Raw genomic sequence first — 22,557 nt, forward strand, 5'->3', positions numbered from 1 at the left:
AGCACAGATTCATCTCAACTATGACTCCACAGCCTCCACAGCACTGGTCACTACTGAGCATGTGCATAAAGTGCAGTACAGATTCATCTCCACTGTGACCCCACAGCACTGGTCACTACGGAGCATGTGCATAAAGTGCAGCACAGATTCATCTCCACTATGACCCCACAGCACTGGTCACTACTGAGCATGTGCATAAAGTGCAGCACAGATTCATCTCCACTATGACTCCACAGCACCGCCTCACTACGGAGCATGTGCATAAAGTGCAGCACAGATTCATCTCAACTATGACTTCACAGCACTGGTCACTACTGAGCATGTGCATAAAGTGCAGCACAGATTCATCTCAACTATGACTCCACAGCACCGCCTCACTACGGAGCATGTACATAAAGTGCAGCACAGATTCATCTCCACTTTGACCCCACAGCACTGGTCACTACTGAGCATGTGCATAAAGTGCAGCACAGAATCATCTCCACTATGACTCCACAGCACCGCCTCACTACGGATCATGTGCATAAAGTGCAGCACAGATTAATCTCTACTATGACTCCACAGCACCGCCTCACTACGAAGCATGTACATAAAGTGCAGCACAGATTCATCTCCACTATGACCCCACAGCACTGGTCACTACTGAGCATGTGCATAAAGTACAGCACAGAATCATCTCCACTATGACTCCTCAGCACCGCCTCACTACGGAGCATGTGCCTAAAGTGCAGCACAGATTCATCTCAACTATGACTCCACAGCACCGCCTCACTACGGAGCATGTACATAAAGTGCAGCACAGATTCATCTGCACTATGACCCCACAGCACTGGTCACTACTGAGCCTGTGCTTAAAGTGCAGCACAGAATCATCTCCACTATGACTCCACAGCACTGGTCACTACTGAGCATGTACATAAAGTGCAGCATAGATTCATCTCAACTATGACTCCACAGCACTGGTCACTACTGAGCATGTACATAAAGTGCAGCACTGATTCATCTCCACTATGACCCCACAGCACTGGTCACTACTGAGCATGTACATAAAGTGCAGCACAGATTCTTCTCCACTATGACTTCACAGCACCGCCTCACTATGGAGCATGTGCATAAAGTGCACAGATTCACCTCAACTAATAGCTGAGATCCCTTGATTTAGAACAGACATTTTTAGGACATTTCATAACTTTCTCAATTTTTTATGAAAAATTATTCACATCTCCTGCACTGAAGTACTGCACCCAAATTTATTATATATTTTAGGAGTTGGTTCATTTTATACCAACTCCGACTCCACGACTTCGACCCCACAGCCCTATAGTTGAGGTCTAGTGCATTGTCTAATTTGCACAATTTTGTCATACGCGGTATTGCTATAGTGTTCTCTTTATTTTGCCAGGTTGTCCAGGGTGACTGTCCTCCATGAGTATGTTGGCGGTAGGACATACGAGGTGCCCTCCTCAGCGGTTATCCAGGACATCAAACAGCTGATCTACACAGACACCGATTTTCCCGTCTCAGAACAGCGTCTTCTACTTCATAACAAAGAGGTGAGATGTGAAAGGGAATATGTAAAAGGGGAGACCTGATATACTGAATATGTGGCTGCAAAGGAGCCCTGAGGGTCAAGGGCCAATGCAACTTTTATACCGAGATTAAGGCTATGTGCACACGTAGCGGAACTCTCGCGGAATTTACCGCGAGAATTCCGGGATTCCATTCTGTGGGAAAATCGCATTTTAAATTCCCGCGATTTTCCCGCGGAAAAACTAGCGATTTGCAAGCGTGATTAGCTTGCAGAATGCTAGCGTTTTCCAAGCGATCTGTAGCATCGCTTGGAGAACTGATTGACAGGTTGGTCACACTCGTCAAACATAGTGTCTGACAAGTGTGACCAACTATTGAGGCTGCCTATGCAGCATCAGTAGTTAAAGATAAAATTTAAAAAATAATAATGAAAAAAAATATTGTTATTCTCACCTTCCGGCGTCCCGCACAGCCTTCCCGCCTCTCTACACGCTCCCTGTCCCAGTAATCCTTTGCATGAATGACCGTGAGACGTCGCGCTCCCGCGACGTCTTCGTGAATGATCGCGAGATGTCGCGCTCCTGCGAGATCTCGACATCATCGCGGTCATTCTCGCAAAGGATTACTGGGAGCGTGGAGACAGGCGGGAAGGCTGCGCGGGACGCCGGAAGGTGAGAATAACAATATTTTTTATTTTAATTCTATTTTTTACAGGGATATGGTACCCAAAGCCCGGAGGACAGTCTCCTCTCCTCCGGACCGTGGGTACCATCCGCAAATGTTCTGCTTACTTTTCGCATTGTGTGCACAGCCACATGCAGGAAGTAAGTGGAACAATGCATTCCTATGGGTGCGGGATCGCCGCGATTCTGCTAAATTAATGAGCATGCTGCGTTTTTTACCGCGAAGCGATTCCGCCTCGGAAAAAAAGCGCAGCATTAGCACAGCATTGCGGAATCCCATTGGATTGCATGGGATGCTTATTTTTCGCGGCAAAATCGCGCGTTTAAAACCGCCGCGAAAACGCAAAATACCACAACGTGTGAACTCAGCCTTAAGTGTGTGTTCTTTTTGGAGCTCGTGCTCATGACCGTAAAAATCGGATGAGTGCCATCAATGGTTTTCACGGAGAGCACTTTTCCTCATGTTATTCTGTAGGGCCATGCACATGTCCAATTTTTTTCCTTAGACTAAGTCGGTCCAAAGAAAAAAAATGACAACATACAAGAGATGCATTCGATTATTGGACCGCACTCTGCCATTCATGGCACCATGGAAAACATTGGACCACGCTAGGATGACATTCAACTGTGCTCCGATTATTTATTTATTTTTTTTTACGGACCCGTAGACTTGCATTGCCGATTTAGAGCCGAACCTCGTATCAAAATCGGATATGTCTCTGCGATTTTCAAAAAATGATGGATATGTGAATGGCCCCATGGACTATCACAGGTATAAGTACTATCTGTAAAAAAACAGCCGTGTGCATTATGTCTTAAAGTGGACATGTCAATGCCATAAACAGGTATTATTCTTACCTGGTGTAAATTGGGCTTTGTTTTACTTTTGTTCCCACGCCTCTCTGGTCCTGAGATATGGCCCCCTCTTCCCTGTATTTAAGTCTAGCCTTTTTAGCCAGTTCGGCATGGTCATTAAAGGGACCCTGTCACCATTTTTTTTTCCTATAACCTACAGCCACCACCTTTCAGCCACATGTGACATCATTCTATAATGCTGTACATATGACTCCAGTTCACCCTGCAAGGCAAAAAAAAGACCTTTTATTATACTCGACTATGGGGCGGTGTAGTCTGATGGGCATCACTGTTCTACATCCGGCGCCTCCTCTCTGATTGCAATGTCGTTCTCCTGTGCTTCGGGCGGATGACGCCTCTTACGTAATCCATGCAGTTTCCCCCCTTCACATTTCTGTGCAGGCGCACCTCTCTCTGGCCTGCTGAGGGCAGAACAAAGTACTACAGTGCGCATGCGGCGGAAGAGGTCGAAAGAGTACCTGCGTATGCACCTTACATAACTTTGCTCTGCTATCGGCAGGGCAGAGAGAGGTGCGACTGCTCAGAAGCGCAAAGGGTGACACTATGGGTGACGCATCATTCACATGAAGTGTGGCGCCCCTGAGGGTTCGGTCGCCACAGAGGTACTGCACCTCCTCCTGAGGTGTGGTACCCCACCATTTAGGTAAGGTGGAGACCCCTGACCACACTCCAACACCTGCATCCCACACAACACAGTAGTGTAGCAAAGCACCCTTTGGTGGCTCCCTGCTTGGAACACGAAGCGTGCTGGGAGGGGGGTGGAGTTTAGTTTGCACTAAAGAGCAGGAAGAGGATAGGATATAGAGAGTTAGACACAGGAGTCTGACGAGGTCGGACCTGTGTAAGGAGATCCCCTGAGAGGGATGGAGGAAGGAAAGTGCTGCAGCCGACCTCAGTGATCTGGGTCCGCTGGCACAGGAAAGGAACACTGAAAGAAAGCCTGACTCTCCATAAGAAGGAAAGGATTAGTACGGAACGTGAGGAGAGGAAGAGAACAGAGGATTGAGGGTTAGAAGAGAACCCCTCTCAAGTTCTAGGCGCAAGGCCGGGGTCCAGTCCCCGAGGTTGTTTGGATACTTATGGTCCCGCAACAGACACCGGAGGAATAGAAGTTTGTCATCACTTTATTCCCACATCAGACTTGGGGGCACAACAGCAATGAGATAGAGAGCAGGGACTTGGTAGCAGAGAGTCCCCGAAGCAGGCTACCGCTGTCTGCCGTACAAGTAGAGTTCATAGGAACATCTGACAGGAGGAACTCCAGTGTAACTCAGTACTGTGAGTACTTCACTCAAAGGCGCTAAGAGGGAGACGTTCCGCAAAGGCACATATGTTGGCGGGGTGTTGGAAAGGAGTTCTTCATCTTGCCTGGAGGTTGACTGAGCTCCTGACCCGGAGGACACGGCACCGATGCGGACTCTTGAGCCACCACAGACTGGGAGTAAAGCTTTGGAACTACATGCCTTGGTGTCCTCCGCTTATTCCTGCGTCAACTTGGCCAGCACTGCTACATTCCTTGCGCCCGACACTACACCATCTAAGTGTCGCTTCATTCACTCTGCCCTGGGACTACAGCCCTGCCTGTGGAGGGCTATACCATCACTGCTGCACCACACCATCTGTCCCAGGGGAACTGTCTGCAGCGTCGGCTTAACGTCTACCTTGCCGAACACCACAGGTGGCGTTACGACTTACACATTGACACTGAACATTTACAATGGGCACCCAGGACCACGGGCCGGGTTCCAGCTACCGTGACATCTCCCATTGAGGACCATCGAGCCCGGTACCGAGTACCCCACTGCCCTGGGTGTGATGGCGACCCAGAAGCACAGGAGAAGGACAGCGATCGCTAGAAGAGAAGAGGCACTGGACCAAGACCAGCCACATCCATCGGACCAGACCGCCCCATAGGGTAGTATATAACTGCATTCACTTGCCTAAAATGACTAGATACATGCAAACAAAAGAATGCAGCCGCACTTTGCAAAGTGCTAAGGTGTATGCAGACATTGAATATGTGAAATTTGGACTGAATTATTGCTATATACAGTCATATGTAAAAGTTTGGGCACCCCTATTAATGTTAACCTTTTTTCTTAATAGCAATTTTGGTTTTTGCAACAGGTATTTCAGTTTCATATATCTAATAACTGATGGACTCCGTTATATTTCTGGATTCAAATGAGGTTTATTGTACTAACAGAAAATGTGCAATCTGCATTTAAACAAAATTTGACCGGTGCAAAAGTATGGGCACCCTTATCATTTTCTTGATTTGAACACTCCTAACTACTTTTTACTGACTTCCTGAAGCACTAAATTGGTTTTGTAACCTCATTGAGCTTTGAACTTCATAGCCAGGTGTATCAAATCATGAGAAAAGGTATTTAAAGTGGCCACTTGCAAGTAGTTCTCCTATTTGATTCTCCTATGAAGAGTGGCATCATGGGCTCCTCAAAACAACTCTCAAATGATCTGAAAACAAAGATTATTCAACATAGCTTTTCAGGGGAAGGATACAAAAAGTTGTCTCAGAGATTTAACCTGTCAGTTTCCACTGTGAGGAACATAGTAAGGAAATGGAAGAACACAGGTACAGTTCTTGTTAAGCCCAGAAATGGCAGGCCAAGAAAAATATCAGAAAGGCAGAGAAGAAGAATGCTGAGAACAGTCAAGGACAATCCACAGACCACCTCCAAAGACCTGCAGCATCATCTTGCTGCAGATGGTGTCACTGTGCATCGGTCAACAATACAGCGCACTTTGCACAAGGAGAAGCTGTATGGGAGAGTGATGCGAAAGAAGCCGTTTCTTCAAGCACGCCACAAACAGAGTCACCTGAGGTATGCAAAAGCACATTAGAACAAGCCAGTTACATTTTGGAAGAAGGTCCTGTGGACTGATGCAGCAAAGATTGAGTTGTTTGGTCATACAAAAAGGCGTTATGCATGCGCTGTATTGTTGACCGATGCACAGTTTCATTTTTTTAGGGACCACCTCACATTTGAAGTCACTTTGAGGGGTCTATATGGCAGAAAATACCCACAAGTGACACCATTCTAAAAACTGTATCTCTCAAGCTACTCAAAACTACATTCAAGAAGATTATTAACCCTTCAGGTGTTTCACAGGAACTAAAGCAAATTGGAGGAAAAAAATGGACATTTTAATTTTTCCAACATAAATTTTCTTTTAGCATCATTTTTATCATTTTCACATGGGTAACAGGATAAAATAGATCGTAAATTTTGTTGGGCAATTTCTCCTGAGTACACCGATACCTCATATGTGGTCATAAACCATTGTTTGGGTGCACGGCAGGGCTCAGAAGGGAAGGAGCGCCATTTGACTTTTTGAATGGAAAATATGCTTGAATATTTAGCGGTTGCCATGTCGCGTTTGGAGAGCCACTGTGCACCTAAACATTGGAGCTCCCCCACAAGTGACCCCATTTTGGAAACTAGACCCCCCAAGAAACTTATCTAGATGCATAGTGAGCACTTTGAGCCTCCAGGTGCTTCACAAATTGATCCGTAAAAAAAAAGTACTTTTTTTTCACATAAATTTTATTTAGCCTCAGTTTTTTCATTTTCACATGGGCAACAGGATAAAATGGATCCTAAAATTTGTTGGGCAATTTCTCCTAAGCACACCAATACCTCATATGTGGTCATAAACCACTGTTTGGGCGCACGGCAGGGCCCAGAAGGGAAGGAGCGCCATTTGACTTTTTGATTGGAAAAATAGCTCCAATCGTTAGCGGACACCATGTCGCGTTTGGAGAGCCCCTGTGTGCCTAAACATTGGAACTCCCCCACAAGTGACCCCATTTTGAAAAGCAGACCCCCAAGGAGCTTATCTAGATGTGTGGTGAGCACTTTGAACCCCCAAGTGCTTCACAGAAGTTTATAACGCAGAGCAGTGAAAATAAAAAATCATTTTTTTGCCCGCTATTTTTTATTTTCACAATGGTAACAGGATAATTTGGACCCCAAAAGTTGCTCTCCAGTTTGTCCTGAGTACGCTGGTACCCCATATGTGGGGGACCACTGTTTGGGCGCTCGGCAGGGCGCAGAAGGGAAGGAGCGTCATTTGACTTTTTGAATAGAAAATTAGCTCCAATCGTTAGCGGACACCATGTCGTATTTGGAGACCCCCTGTGTGCCTAAACTTTGGAGCTCCCCCACAAATGACCCCATTTTGGAAACTAGACCCCCTAAGGAACTTATCTAGATGCATAGTGAGCACTTTGAACCCCCAGGTGCTTCACAGAAGTTTATAACGCATAGCCGTGAAAATAATATTTTTTTTCCTCAAAAAAATGATTTTTAGCCCACTATTTTTTTATTTTCACAAGGGTAATAAGATAAATTGGACCCCAAAAGTTGTTGTCCAGTTTGTCCTGAGTACGCTGGTACCCCATATGTGGGGGGGACCACTGTTTGGGCACACGTTGGGGCTCGGAAGGGAAGTAGTGACGTTTTGAAATGCCGACTTGATGGAATGGTCTGCGGGTGTCATGTTACGTTTGCAGAGCCCCTGATGTACCTAAACAGTGGAAACCTCCCACAAGTGACCCCATTTTGGAAACTAGACCACCCAAGGAACTAATCTAGATGTGTGGTGAGCACTTTGAACCCCCAAGTGCTTCACAGAAGTTTATAAAGCAGAGCCGTGAAAATAAAAATAATTTTTTTTCCTCAAAAAATGATTTTTAGCCCACTATTTTTTATTTTCACAAGGGTCACAGGATAAATTTGGACCCCAAAAGTTGTTGTCCAGTTTGTCCTGAGTACGCTGGTACCCCATATGTGGGGGGACCACAGTTTGGGCACACGTTGGGGCTCGGAAGGGAAGTAGTAACGTTTTAAAATGCCGACTTGATGGAATGGTCTGCGGCTGTCATGTTACGTTTGCTGAGCCCCTGATGTACCTAAACAGTGGAAACCCCCCACAAGTGACCTCATTTTGGAAACTAGACCACCCAAGGAACTAATCTAGATGTGTGGTGAGCACTTTGAATCCCCAAGTGCTTCACAGATGTTTATAACGCAGGGTACCAGGAGATATTAGACCCCCAAAGTTGTTGTGCAATTTTTCCTGAGTACGCTGAAACCCTATATGTGGGGGTAAACCACTGTTTGGGCGCACATCGGGGGTCGAATTGGAGGGAGCACTGTTTAACTTTTTGAACGCAAAATTGGCTGGGATCAATGGTGGCGCCATGTCACGTTTGGAGACCCTCCTAATGTGCCTAAACAGTGGAAACCCCTCAATTCTATCTCCAACCCTAACCCCAACACACCCCTAACCCTAATCCCAACCCTAATCATAACCCTAACCACAACCCTAACCCCAACACACCCCTAACCCTAATCCCAACTCTAACCCTAACCACAAGCCTAACCGTAATCCCAACCCCATCCCACCCCTAATCCCAATCCTAATTACAACGCTAACCTTAATCCCAACCCTAATTCCAGCCCTAACCCTAACTCCGGCCCTAATCGTAATTCCAACCCTAACCCTAATTCCAACCCTAACCCTAAGTCTAACCCTAGCCCTAACCCTAATTCCAACCCTAATTCTAACCCTAGCCCTAACTCTAACCCTAATTCTAACCCTAGCCCTAGCCATGATGGAAAAATAAAAATAAAAATATTTTCTTTATTTTATTATACGTCCCTACCTATGGGGGTGATAAGGGGGGGCGGTGATTTACTTTTTTATTTATTTTGATCACTGTGACAGTGATCAAAATAAGTGAATGAATCTGCAGCGTTGCAGATTCCCGGCGGGCGCATGGCGCATGCGCCCGCCATTTTCCAAGATGGCGGCGCCCATGATCCGGGACAGCGGGACACTGGGACGGCCAGAGGGAGTTCGGAGGCCTCGTGGAGGGTGAGAGGGGGTGATCGGAGGGCGGGGGGACCAGAGGGAAGGCGGGGGGGCAGATTTTGACAGCGGCTGCCAATCGGCGCCGTCAGATGGTGGCGGCGGCTGATCGGCGCTGTCAGTCAGTTGGGGGGGGTCGGTTCAGTGTCTCCAGCCATGCCCAATTCTATTTCAGCATCGGCCATGGTTGGATTTGTAATATTTCATCAAATTTCATTGATGAAATATTACAATCACTCTGATTGGCAGTTTCACTTTTAACAGCCAATCAGAGCGATCGTAGGCACGTGGGGGCTAAGCCACGCACCCTAGGGTTAACTCTGAGGTGTCTTCTGTGTGCGGGTCGGGTGACCTTTCAGTGACCTCTGTCACCCGACCCGCAAGGGGGCTTTAAAGTCATGACGCCACATAGGCGTCATGGGTCGTTTTGATACGACTTTTCATGACGCCTATGTGGCGTCAGTCGTGAAGGGGTTAAAGAAAGGTCACCTTGTCGTGGCTGGTGGGCTGTCATGAATTGGCCAACCTTAATTTTATAAATCTATTCTGTCGAGCAGTAATGCAATCCACATTTCATATATTCAATGTTTGCATAGATCTTGGCACTTGCAGAGGCCGCTGTATTCTTTTGTTTGTATATTATGCAGTCACGACTGTCTTCGGCAAGCTCGAATAATGTGTTTGAGTATAGGCAATCCCTGCATGTGTTGTGGCTGTCGAACATCCACGAGGCATGCAGCCCTAGGACTCGAACATATTATTCGAGCACGCCGAAAACACTGGGTCAGCACCCGAGCATGGCGGATAACACCTTATCCCAGCACGTTCACTCAACACTATTCAGGAACAGAAAGGCAGAGGGACAAAGAATAACACTTGATTCAGCTGAACAGCGGCGTTTGACAAGTTCCTCTTTAAAGGGCTATTCCGATCTCAGACATTTATGGCATAGTCATAGAGAGGGCATATGCCATCCCAGCAGCTCGAGATCGAGCCCAGGTTGTTGAGATAAGTGCGAGTTTCAGAGGTACGATCTGCCCATATCGGATTTTTATGCCATATATTTTTGTTCTGGAGAAAAAAAAATCATATTACCGAGGGAACGTGCTGATAAATGATTTATTTTGGTATTAAAACAGTATAGACGTTACGGTACATACTCCAGAGATGTGCCCCTTCTTCTTCCAGCCTGTTTTTAATATAAGGGTGGCAATGAATTAAAAATATTGCGAGTATAAATTGGACCATTGTTTAAAAATCTAATTTTCTACTTTGCCCCTACGTCTCCTCCACACGTCTACTATATCTATACGGTAAGGAGAATTGTGTGCTAATACTGTTTGTGAAGTTGGACCTTTTTTTTTAATGACTTTTCTGGCTCATTTTATTGGCATGTAAAAGATTGGGCAAAAATTCCAGTTTTTGTGAACAGTTTAGCAGATTGATGCTGACATGATCTCTAAAAAGGCTAAAGTTAAAGACAACGCATTTCCTTTGTGTTTTAGGCATTTACATTTACATTTTTTAAAATGTAAAAGATGAAAATATATATATTTTTTGGCTAAAATACAAAGGGATTGTGTCATCTTTAACTTTAGCCCTTTTAGAGATCATATCAGCATCAACTTGCTTAACTGTTCACAAAAACAGTAATTTTGACCAGGGGTGCCCAAACTTTTACACGCCACTGTATGTATCATTTTGGTAAATATTTTGTATTGCATGGGACGATTTAAAAGGAATCTGTCACCCTTTTTTACAACTATTTGCTTCCGGCAGCGACATCAGGGGTTTATCTACAGTATTCTGTAATGCTGTAGATAAGCCCCCGATGTAACCTGAAAGATAAGATAAAGGATTTAGATTATACTCACCCGGAGGGCGGTCCGGTCCGATGGGTGTCACGGTCCGGTCCGGCGCCTCCCATCTTCATACGATGCCGTCCTCTTCTTCCCTTCCTGTCGTGGCATCGGCGCAAGCGCACCGCTCTGCCCTTTTGACCTCTCTGACCTCTCCCGGCGCCTGCACACTGCAGGACTTTGCTCTGCCCTTAAAAGGGCAGAGCAGTGCGCCTGCGCAGGAGCCACGACAGGAAGAAAAGAAGAGGACGGCATTGTGTGAAGATGGGAGGCGCCGGACTGGACGGCGACACCCATCGGACCGGACGCCGGGGTGAGTATAATATAACGTGTTTTTCTTCTCTTTCAGGTTACATCGGGGGCTTATCTACAGCATTACAGAATGCTGTAGATAAGCCTCTGATGGCGGTGCCGGCAACAAATAGTCGAAAAAAAGGGTGACAGATTCCCTTTAAAAGTAGTTTTGCGGAAAAACATTTCTTTGGCTTACGCTAGGTTAAAATAATAAAAAGAGCGATTGCCCACTGTCTGCTGCTCCGCCACTACGATGGTGTTTGTTGACTGCCTGCAGCGGTGACTTCACTGCAGCATCTGTGAACGTTGGCAGAGACATTTCAGTGGAGAAGCGGTCGGTGAGTAACGGCTCTATTAATTATTTTAACCTAGCACAAACAAGTAGTCTGCGAAAAACAAACTCCTGGAAAACCCCTGCACTCATGATGGTGTTCTGAGAAATTCATCATATTGAAAAAGCCAGATCACAGCTCAATAATATTTTTAAGGAGTTTTCTGATGTTATTTAAATTAAAGGGCTTGCAGTGTTTTTCATTCTTGCATTGAGAAGTACAGTTGCTTAGTCAATCAGTAGAGGCTCAGTAGGTATGTACTTGTGCCTTATACAACTGTCCTACCCATCACGTGGCCAAATCCCTCAATGCCTGATGTTGAAATTCATTTTTTCTTTATGGGCATACTTAGACTGTTTTGTCTGCCCTACTTGAGACTATAGATGCTTTCTCCCCTTTTGAGATATGTATACAATCCCATCTCTCTGTTTTAATGATGGCACCGGCGAGTCACTGCGACTTCCAGCGTGCGCTCCAATAAGGTGCTCTCCTCACTTCCTCCATTCATAGTCACCGCTATGTACACATGGTTCCTAGTGATAACTGTGCAGGGAGGAAGTGGGGTGAGCTCCTTATCGTAGCGCACGCTGGGCGTAGCAGTGACTCGCCTGCGCAGAAGATCCCTGAATGCAGCGCACATAGAAGGAGGAAAAGGTGGAGGGAGGGCACGGCGCAGGCGCAGGATTCCTGCGCCAGAACTGACATCTATGGACTGGAATAGTATTACAATAAAGACATGAGGCAGGGATTTCTTCCAGGCACAGCATACCCCGGAGCTTGGAAGAAATCATTAGCATAAGAAAATAATAAAAGATTTCTCAACAACAAGACCATTAATAGGAGGCATACAGGTAGGACTAGTGTAACATTTCTATTACCTTTATGCCCATATTATTAGGTCACATACAGTGGGGAAAAAAAGTATTTAGTCAGTCAGCAATAGTGCAAGTTCCACCACTTAAAAAGATGAGAGGCGTCTGTAATTTACATCATAGGTAGACCTCAACTATGGGAGACAAACTGAGAAAAAAAAATCCAGAAAATCACATTGTCTGTTTTTTTTTCATTTTATTTGCATATTATGGTGGAAAATAAGTATTTGGTCAGAAACAAAATTTCATCTCAATACTTTGTGATATATCCTTTGTTGGCAATGACAGAGGTCAAACGTTTTCTGTAAGTCTTCACAAGGTTGCCACACACTGTTGTTGGTATGTTGGCCCATTCCTCCATGCAGATCTCCTCTAGAGCAGTGATGTTTTTGGCTTTTCGCTTGGCAACACGGACTTTCAACTCCCTCCAAAGGTTTTCTATAGGGTTGAGATCTGGAGACTGGCTAGGCCACTCCAGGACCTTGAAATGCTTCTTACGAAGCCACTCCTTCGTTGCCCTGGCGGTGTGCTTTGGATCATTGTCATGTTGAAAGACCCAGCCACGTTTCATCTTCAATGCCCTTGCTGATGGAAGGAGGTTTGCACTCAAAATCTCACGATACATGGCCCCATTCATTCTTTCATGTACCCGGATCAGTCGTCCTGGCCCCTTTGCAGAGAAACAGCCCCAAAGCATGATGTTTCCACCACCATGCTTTACAGTAGGTATGGTGTTTGATGGATGCAACTCAGTATTCTTTTTCCTCCAAACACGACAAGTTGTGTTTCTACCAAACAGTTCCAGTTTGGTTTCATCAGACCATAGGACATTCTCCCAAAACTCCTCTGGATCATCCAAATGCTCTCTAGCAAACTTCAGACGGGCCCGGACATGTACAGGCTTAAGCAGTGGGACACGTCTGGCACTGCAGGATCTGAGTCCATGGTGGCATAGTGTGTTACTTATGGTAGGCCTTGTTACATTGGTCCCAGCTCTCTGCAGTTCATTCACTAGGTCCCCCCCGCGTGGTTCTGGGATTTTTGCTCACCATTCTTGTGATCATTCTGACCCCACGGGGTGGGATTTTGCGTGGAGCACCAGATTGAGGGAGATTATCAGTGGTCTTGTATGTCTTCCATTTTCTAATTATTGCTCCCACAGTTGATTTCTTCACTCCAAGCTGGTTGGCTATTGCAGATTCAGTCTTCCCAGCCTGGTGCAGGGCTACAATTTTGTTTCTGGTGTCCTTTGACAGCTCTTTGGTCTTCACCATAGTGGAGTTTGGAGTCAGACTGTTTGAGGGTGTGCACAGGTGTCTTTTTATACTGATAACAAGTTTAAACAGGTGCCATTACTACAGGTAATGAGTGGAGGAAAGAGGAGACTCTTAAAGAAGTTGTTACAGGTCTGTGAGAGCCAGAAATCTTGATTGCTTGTTTCTGACCAAATACTTATTTTCCACCATAATATGCAAATAAAATGAAAAAAAAACAGACAATGTGATTTTCTGGATTTTTTTTTCTCAGTTTGTCTCCCATAGTTGAGGTCTACCTATGATGTAAATTACAGATGCCTCTCATCTTTTTAAGTGGTGGAACTTGCATTATTGCTGACTGACTAAATACTTTTTTTCCCCACTGTATGTCCCAATGGGTGACAGATTCCCTTTAAAAATGAAATATAACCAGGTAAGATTCATACAGGATTTATGGATGTGTAACGTTACTATAGAGCTGTCATAATATAATCCCCATCTACTTTTAATGAAATGACTCTGCTCATTCTATCCCAGTCTGTAGAGCAAAGCTGACAAGTGATCTACAGAAAACGAGAAGCATCTGTCTTTTGTAACTACCCAACCTGGCGAAATGCAAACTGCAGCCTTTGAACAGTATTGATTCTGTGGATCGCGATACAAGACTCCCACCTGAGTTAGAAAAATATTTATAATAGCGGTCTTTAAGCAACATGTCATTTTCTGATGACACATGACTTTCTACAATACCAGCAGATTAAAAAGCTAGAGAAATATCTCCATTTGTCATTACTGTCATTTATTGCCGTGCACAGCGCGTGGTATTATCTCTGCTGCTCTGTAAGTCCTCGACTAAATCTCGCGTGTGACGTGACTCTGATTTCCAAGTAGGCTCATGAACAGAAATATAACATTACACTATTTGGCCGGATGCCACATCTTGATTCGACTTAAACAGCCGTCCATCTCCTCCGTGATGTGAAACAGGTGTCCACTGTTGTGGGGGTCACAGCGTGGAGATATACAGAGCTGCATCCGATCATGGCTTATTAGTTAAAGATGATCTGTCACCAGACTGTGAACGTAATTATATCCTTTAGACCAGATGAGACTGGTGTATTTACGTTGAAAATCCATATCAGAATGGATATAATGCCTAACAAAAAAAGATGAGTTAGTGAGCTAAACTTAATGGGATTGGCATTTTCTCCCACTTTACCAAAACTTTCATTTAGTTTCTTTTAATCTGAGAAGAAAACAAAGTCATTTTCGAAGAAATTTTAATGTTTGTTTCCAAAGCAGAAAAAAAGAGAACCTTATTTAGTCAGCACCAATGCTGCATTTATAGATTAGTTCTAAAAAAAATTAGTTTTTGATACTTTTCTTCTTGACCAATTTCAGGAGGTACTCTGCCCAAACTTGAGTAATCGAGTTCCAAAATGTTCTGTATCAGCATGTCCTGAAGCCAGGCTTAGAAAAATCTGCTCTACCAAATATACAAATGTGACTTTTTACTAAAGGTCCTTGGGTGCCAAAACAGAATGTTAACTATGGTGGCCTGCCTACTACATAGCTCCCAACATTTGAAGAACAGAAAGAGGGACAAATAATGCGGCATGCCTAGCGCTTACTGGCAAATTTTGGCCACACCCCTGGCTACACCCTAATCCACGCCCATTTACCATTTCTTTCTACCCTAGAAGGAGGAGATGTCAGAGGGACGATGGCAGTGAGGGACTTTCGGCAAACGCCCAAGACTGTAGGGTGTAGACCCAAATCCGGGGCTGTCTGCTGTATTCGGGACAGTTTACACTAAAGATGAGTGGATTAATTCACGGGACTCCGATCCAGCATCAGGGTGATTGGTATCTGGTGGCTGGACGGGAGGCCGCGAATCTCTGACCTTCTGGAGTCCCCTATGCGGCTTTTGATTAGCCAGAGCTGGGGCGATGTCATCTGTGCGTCCTGCTCATCTCTAGTTGGGACCTATTGATTTTTTTGGTTTGTTGATTCATTCGGAGTCTGAGCCGCCAGAACTTTCTCATCTTTTTGTACCTTTACTATATGACATCTGGCTTTTTTTGTGTCTAAAAGGCCGTGTTCACACGTTGAATAAATACTGTGTTTTTGTTCCTGCAGATGTCCGCACCAAACTGCCCAATAGCAATTCTCTCTGGTTATTGCATTCTTTTTGTATTTTTTTTTTTTTTTTAGACCTTTTCCCTCGTATTTGATGAGTTTTCGGTGCAGATGTGAAGCCGCTATTTTAATGTTTTTGATTTTTTTTTATACTGCAAAAAATCTTTTGATTTTGCGCTTTAGGCCGGAGTCACATTTAACGTATAAAAAAATCGGTCTGATTTTGACAGCCGAGAATCGCACAAATGTTCCCCGAACAGTGATGCGTATGTGATCTGTTTGCAATGTGATGATGCGATTTCCTCGCATCTAGTGTCCGTGTGACATCTGTACGGCATCCGTATGCAATGCGATTTTAACATGAGCTTTCACATACAGCAGTTCTCTCTATATAAAAACTCATGTTAAAATCGCATTGTAAAGCACAACTGTACACATCGGTTTACAACCAAATAATCTTAAAAACACACACACATAGATAGATAGATAGATAGATAGATAGATAGATAGATAGATAGATAGATAGATCTGCCTGCCACAGACTAAGAGGAGGCTGATGTGTCATGGACTTCTATACTGCCTCTATCCTCTAAAAGGAGCCTGATATATCCTGGACCTCTATATGCCCCCACCTACCCCCCATCCCCCTATTTTTACTATTTGCTTTGGCAATGCTAACATGTACTTAGTCCTGCCAATAAAGCTCATTTGAATTGAATGAATTGATAGATAGATTAAAAGCCGGCAAATGATCTGCCCCCTTCAGTATAGAATAGGTCAGAATAGAATAGATATAATACATATATACACAGAGAATATATGCTGTATATATATATATATATATATATATATGTATCAGTGACACACACACATATATATATATCTTTATATTGCATAGAGAGATAGAAGAATAGCCGGTAATTCATTTGTCGGCTTCTGTAAAATCAATGCAGAAGCTGGCAGGATAGAAGTCATGGATTACATGCAGTAAATCTATGCAGAATAGTTAGATATATAGATGTCTGTGAGCAATACAGTTAGTATAGTGTATGTGCAAATTAGGGGACATGTATGTAATAAAATACTATTTTCGGGGGAAAAATGGCGTGGGCTCCTGCGCAATTTTCTGCACCAGAGAAGGAAAGCCAGAGCCTGGGGGCAGGTATTCATAGGCTAGGAAGGGACCATGGTTATTGGCCTCTCCTGGCTAAAAAGATATGCCCCCAGCCACCCCAGAAAAGGCACATCTTTAAGATGCACCCATTCCGGCACTTAACCCCTCTCTTCCCACTGCCCTGTAGCGGTGGCATATGGGGTAATAGGGGGTTAATGTCACCTTTGTTTTGTAAGACCTCAAGCAGCTTGGATTGTCTTTCTCTCTACTCTTCCTCCAGACTCTGGGACCTTGATTTCCAAGGTCTAGTGATGGTTTGGGGAGCCATGTCATCTGCTGGTGTAGGTCCACTGTGTTTTATCAAGACCAAAGTCAGCGCAGCCATCTACCAGGATATTTTAGAGCACTTCATGCTTCGCTCTGCCGACAAGCTTTTTGGAGATGGAAATTTCATTCTCCAGCAGGACTTGGCCCCTGTCCACACTGCCAAAGTACCAATACCTGGTGTACAAACAGCAGTATCACTGTGCTTGATTGGCAGCAAACTCGCCTGACCTCAACCCCATAGAGAATCTATGGAGTATTGTCAAGAGGAAGATGAGAGACACCAGACCCAACAATGCAGACGAGCTGAAGGCTGCTATCAAAGCAACCTGGGCTTCCATAACCCCTCAGCAGTGCCACAGGCTGATCGCCTCCATGCCATGCCGCATTGATGCAGTAATTGATGCATAAGGAGCTCTGATCAAGTATTGAGTGCATTTCCTGAACATACATTTCAGTAGGCCAACATTTCAGATTTTAAAATCATTTTTCAAGCTGGTGTTATAAAGTATTCTAATTTACTGAGATAATGACTTTTGGGTTTTCATTGGCTGTAAGCCATAATCATCAACATTAACAGAAATAAACACGTGAAATAGATCACTCTGTGTGTATTGACTCTATATAATATGAGTTTTAATTTTTATATTGAAGAACTGAAATTAACTTTTTGATGATATTCTAATTTTGTGAGAAGCACCTGTAGATAGAGTTGCTGCCTGTAATCATGAAGACACGAGTTGGGCCCAGAGGAGACCAGATCAAAGGAGTATAAGGGAATTGTTTAATTAATCTTGATACAAAGAGATGCGTCCCCGTCCCCCAAGGAGATGAAGAAGATATAGTAGAGGTGTTGAGTATTAGAAGTCGGCACAAAGCTACGATGTGTCAGGACAGTCCCGCTGAATCCAGGATGGTTGGGAGCTGTGCCATTTTAAAAGTACGACATAACAGAACCTCAACTCTGCTTATACAGAACCTATGCCCTTGCTTGTTGAAGTATTTACACAAATGGCCCCCCAAAACAGAATCATTATGTAACTTTGTTCATGGGGCTCCCATTTAGGGATGAGCAGATCCGATCTTAAGAGCTTGGCGTTCGTACCAGGCAGTTACTGTCCGGTATTAAATGCCGAACATATACTTTTTCCGTAGCAATATTCGGGGTTCAGTGCTCAGCGTAAATGTGTACACCCCCCTTTGAAAAGTATCATGAACACTTAGAGTTGACAAGTATTTTCTAATGAGGAGGATCACCCAGCATACAAGCCCTGGTCGCTTGAAGGGCTAAAAAAAGACACTAGCATGTACAGTGCTCAGCATGCACGAGTTCACCGCCTTTGAAAAGTAAGATTTTATTCAATATCTCACTGAATGCAAGAACTATTTCCAAAAAAGTTTAACCCATAAAATGAAAGTAAGGTTAATAATATAACTTTCATAACAAAATCATCAGGTTTTACTCAAAATAGTTGATGCAAAAATGAATACACCCCAGATCAAAAACTACTATATCTAGTATTTTTTATGAGCTCCACAATTTTTAAGGGCGGTACAATGTCTTCTAGGCCGCTAAATCACTTTCACCTTGATCTTCTTCAGAAATGCAACAGGTGTAGGTTTTAGATCATTGTCATGTTGGAAAAGTGCATACCAAGGGTACTGAGTGATAGTAGCATCTTTTCTTTCAATCTAGAGAAGTGCATCTGTAAAATCATGACAAAATCAATGAAATGTAGCTCTCCGACACCAGCAGCACTCATGCAGCCTCATATAAGGATACTGCCACCATCGTGTTTCACTGTAGTCACCATGCATTTTTATAAATCCATTTTTCTAAATGCACAGTGCCTACAATGAGACATGGTGGAGGCCGTGTCCCTCTGTGGAGTTACATGAACGCTGCATGAATTCACACATGTACTGCTCTATATTGAAAGTGAAAATGCTGCCATCACTCCATGCCCTTGGTAGATGTGCACTATTCCAACATGTTAATGATTCAAAACCTGTTGGAAAAATGTTGTATTTCTGAAGAACAGGGTGAAAGTGATTCAGTGGCCAAGTGTCTCTTAATCTGAGCCCATACGGACACTTAGAGAATTCTGAAGAGACAAGTTGTCATCACAGATAGATGTTGCAGTATATCGTCTACTTGTTCATTGAGTTAAACTTAAGATTTTGTAATGAAAGTTATATTATTAACCTCACTTTCATGTTATGGGCTGAGAAAATGTTCTCTGAAACTTGACAAAACTTTGGAAATTGTTTTGTATTCAGTGAGATATTGATTAAAATCTTACTTTCCAAAGGGGGTGTACTCATTTATGCTAAGCATTGTATATGTTTGTGTCTTAGGTAGAAAAGATTTTTTTTTGTGCCCTCCAAGGGACCAGTCCAGGACCTGGGTGCTGGGTGGTCCTCCCCTGTTAAAAAATACTTGGCAACTATTGTCACAGTGCTTCGGCTTTTGTGTGGTTCATTACCGGTCATATTATTAACAAAATATATATATTTTTTTTAAATTGTAAAATCAATTGATTTGAATGGAACATTTGGCCATGAATACCTTAACAAATGCATCTTGCCAGATACTAATCAATAATACTTCCTGGAAATGGTCATGAGCAAAGTATTACCGTAGTTCTGTTCTTGCACAATGCTTCTAGATGCAAGTGGTGTTGGTTTAAAATCTATAGGAGCGTTGTTAACCCACCATATTCCTGATTGGGTTTTTAATGGTTGAGGTGGAAGTATTTTCATCATTCTTTTGTCTATTTTGTCATTACCCTTCATTTTTTTTTTCCTTTGTGTATTGGGATTATGATCCGATGTTAGGAGATAATTTTCGATATCCGCTACCTGATATGTGCAGTCAACGCTTACTGTGGTGACATTTGATATAAGCTGCATAATTATATTATTATTATTTTAAAGAGAATCTGTCACCTCATTTTTGCGCTGTATGTAAATTAGTTGGGTCTGGTCCGATGGTCCTTCCCTCCACCACCCCTTGGCCGCTGTACGCAATATTTCAGGTAACTTCCATAGTTCTTGTCCATATTTCGCGCGTGCGCATTGCAATCTCCACTCAAGCGTGCGCAGTATGCTTTGCCCAACTGCAGACAAAGCCGAAAAGCATTAGTGCGCATGCGCTGGAAGTACTATATCCTGGAAGTATTTCGCTGCCATTTCTGTGTTCCGGGACATAGTTCACCGGCGCATGCGCACTAATGCTTTTCAGCTTTGCCTGCAGTTGGCCAAAGCATACTGCGCACGCGCGAGTGGAGAATGCAATGCGCACGCGCGAAATATGGACGAGCACTACAGAAATTACCTGAATTATTGCGTATAGCGGCCAAGAAGGGGTGGAGGGAAGGAGCAAAAACACCGCCCATGGGACCGGACCCAACTAATTTACCTACAGCACGAAAATGAGGTGACAGATTACCTTTAATCCCAAAGAAAGGCGAATCCTGGGAAAACCGTCTGTTATTTGATCTATTATAAAGGCTACTCTAAGGGCCAGTTGGGATAAGTCCTGTCTTTTAATGATGTGAACTTGATGAAAGTTAGTATCAGTCTCTATGTAGAATAATATATTTTATTTGTATTTTATTTTAGTTTTGACCTTTCCTCATTGATGATTTTTTATTTTTCATAGTTACATGATAGGACCAAGATTGAAGACCTGACATCTGAGAAAACAAATCTATTTCTAAATCTCCAATCAAAGGGATTAAAAGGAGGAGGTAATTGTCTTGTTTATTTTTTATCCCATTAAAAAAGAACTCTAGAAAAGAGCTAGTTCTACTGGTTCCTTACTTTGAAAATTTTACTAATAAAGCTGTAATGGCTGCTGGAGCTGTGTGAGCAGCTTCTAAAATGTCTTGAAATGTATTCCTTCAGGTTATATTGGCTAAAATAAATTATTTAATATAATGAAAGATATATTTCTCATTTATTTAATAGGTAAATTTGGACAGACCACACCACCTCTTGTTGACTTTCTCAAGGACATATTAAGGAGATACCCAGAGGGAGGGCAGATCCTAAAGGTAATTACATGGTCCTATAGGCTAAACCTAAAACATTTCATGGTCACGTATTAAGAAATTGGAAACTAATCTTTCTGCTCTCTTCAATATATATTTCCCTTTGGTAAACTTGTCCAGTTACCACATTTTGCTCATATACTTCCTCATATAACTCTATGCCTACAGTAACCAAAAACTTAAAGGGAGCCTGTCAAGTAAAAAAAGACCCTATTAACCTGTAGAATGCATATATAAAACAGCGCGGCTACTGCAGTGAAAGCCTGGCCACCAGGAGGAAATTAATTTTATTCCTCCCGGCATCCTTCAGCTTTCAGTCATAGTGGTGCGGCTGGCACGATAGTGAGTGGCAGCTGTGACCACGCCCCAGCACTGACTGACAGCAGTGCATCAGAACAGAGCCGACCGTCACTGTTGGGGTGTGGTCACAGCCGCTGCTCACTATCGCACCGGCCGTGGCTCGATGACTGAAAGCCAGAGGCGGCCGGGAGGAATAAAGTCCATTTCTTTCTGGTAGCCAGGTCTTCAGTGAAGTAGCCACGCGGCTTTAGAACGCTATTAACCTGCAGATTTACCGCATATCTGCAGGTCCATAGTGTATTTTTACATGACAAGTTCCTTTATATCAACACCAACAAAAGTAACTAATAAAAGTAGAGGTAAAATATTTTGTAATCTCCCATCTATGTTCAGATGTAGAAATGGTGAGTTAATTTTTATCACTCGAGAGCTAAACAATTTTTTCACAATGAATTACCTGTAACTCCACAAGTAGCATAGGTTATCATGATGAGTTGTGTCAAATTACCCACTGTACCCTCTATGATGTCAGCAGAATGTCTGCTACTACAATTCTGTGTAATTTTGTCGGTTTTTTTTCTGTCTAAACAGGTGGCTCTTTAAAAGAGAACCTGTGCACACCATTTTGTAATGTAAAGAAAAGACATGGCTGTAATGGCGCTGTAATGCTGATTCCATTGACACCTTTGGTGAAGAAATCCGCTGTGTGGTTCTACTTTCATTCGATGTCTTCTGATAATTAGATTTCGGTGCACAGGGGCCAGACTATGTGCTAGGTAGTCTTCTCCCTGTCTGTGATCCCCGGCCCCTCCGCCTGCCTCCGGTCAGTTAATGTTTAAAATCTCAGTAGTGATCTGTCAATCAACGTCAGGAGGCAGGCGGAGAGGCCTTGAATCACAGATTGGGAGGAGAAGACCCAGTGCACAGTCCGGCCGCTGTGCACCGAAATCTAAATAGTAGAAAACTACAAATGCTGATTACAGAAGAACCACACTATGGATTTTTTCACCAAAGGTATCAATGTA

At 43.7% G+C, this 22,557-nt stretch overlaps 1 protein-coding gene across 1 annotated transcript in view; it reads left to right on the top strand.

The window, feature by feature from the left end:
- SACS (sacsin molecular chaperone) overlaps nucleotides 1-22,557 on the top strand; it is a 103,726-nt gene that overhangs the window by 41,832 nt on the left and 39,337 nt on the right. The window contains exons 3-5 of the mRNA XM_073583028.1: nucleotides 1,403-1,553; nucleotides 20,842-20,929; nucleotides 21,150-21,235. Coding sequence (XP_073439129.1) covers nucleotides 1,403-1,553; nucleotides 20,842-20,929; nucleotides 21,150-21,235 — 325 coding nt within the window. The remainder of the gene's footprint in view (nucleotides 1-1,402; nucleotides 1,554-20,841; nucleotides 20,930-21,149; nucleotides 21,236-22,557) is intronic.

The sequence above is a fragment of the Dendrobates tinctorius genome, unplaced genomic scaffold, assembly GCF_039654945.1.
Source record: "Dendrobates tinctorius isolate UK_male_01 unplaced genomic scaffold, ASM3965494v1 ptg000075l, whole genome shotgun sequence".
NCBI classification, from domain to species: domain Eukaryota; kingdom Metazoa; phylum Chordata; class Amphibia; order Anura; family Dendrobatidae; genus Dendrobates; species Dendrobates tinctorius.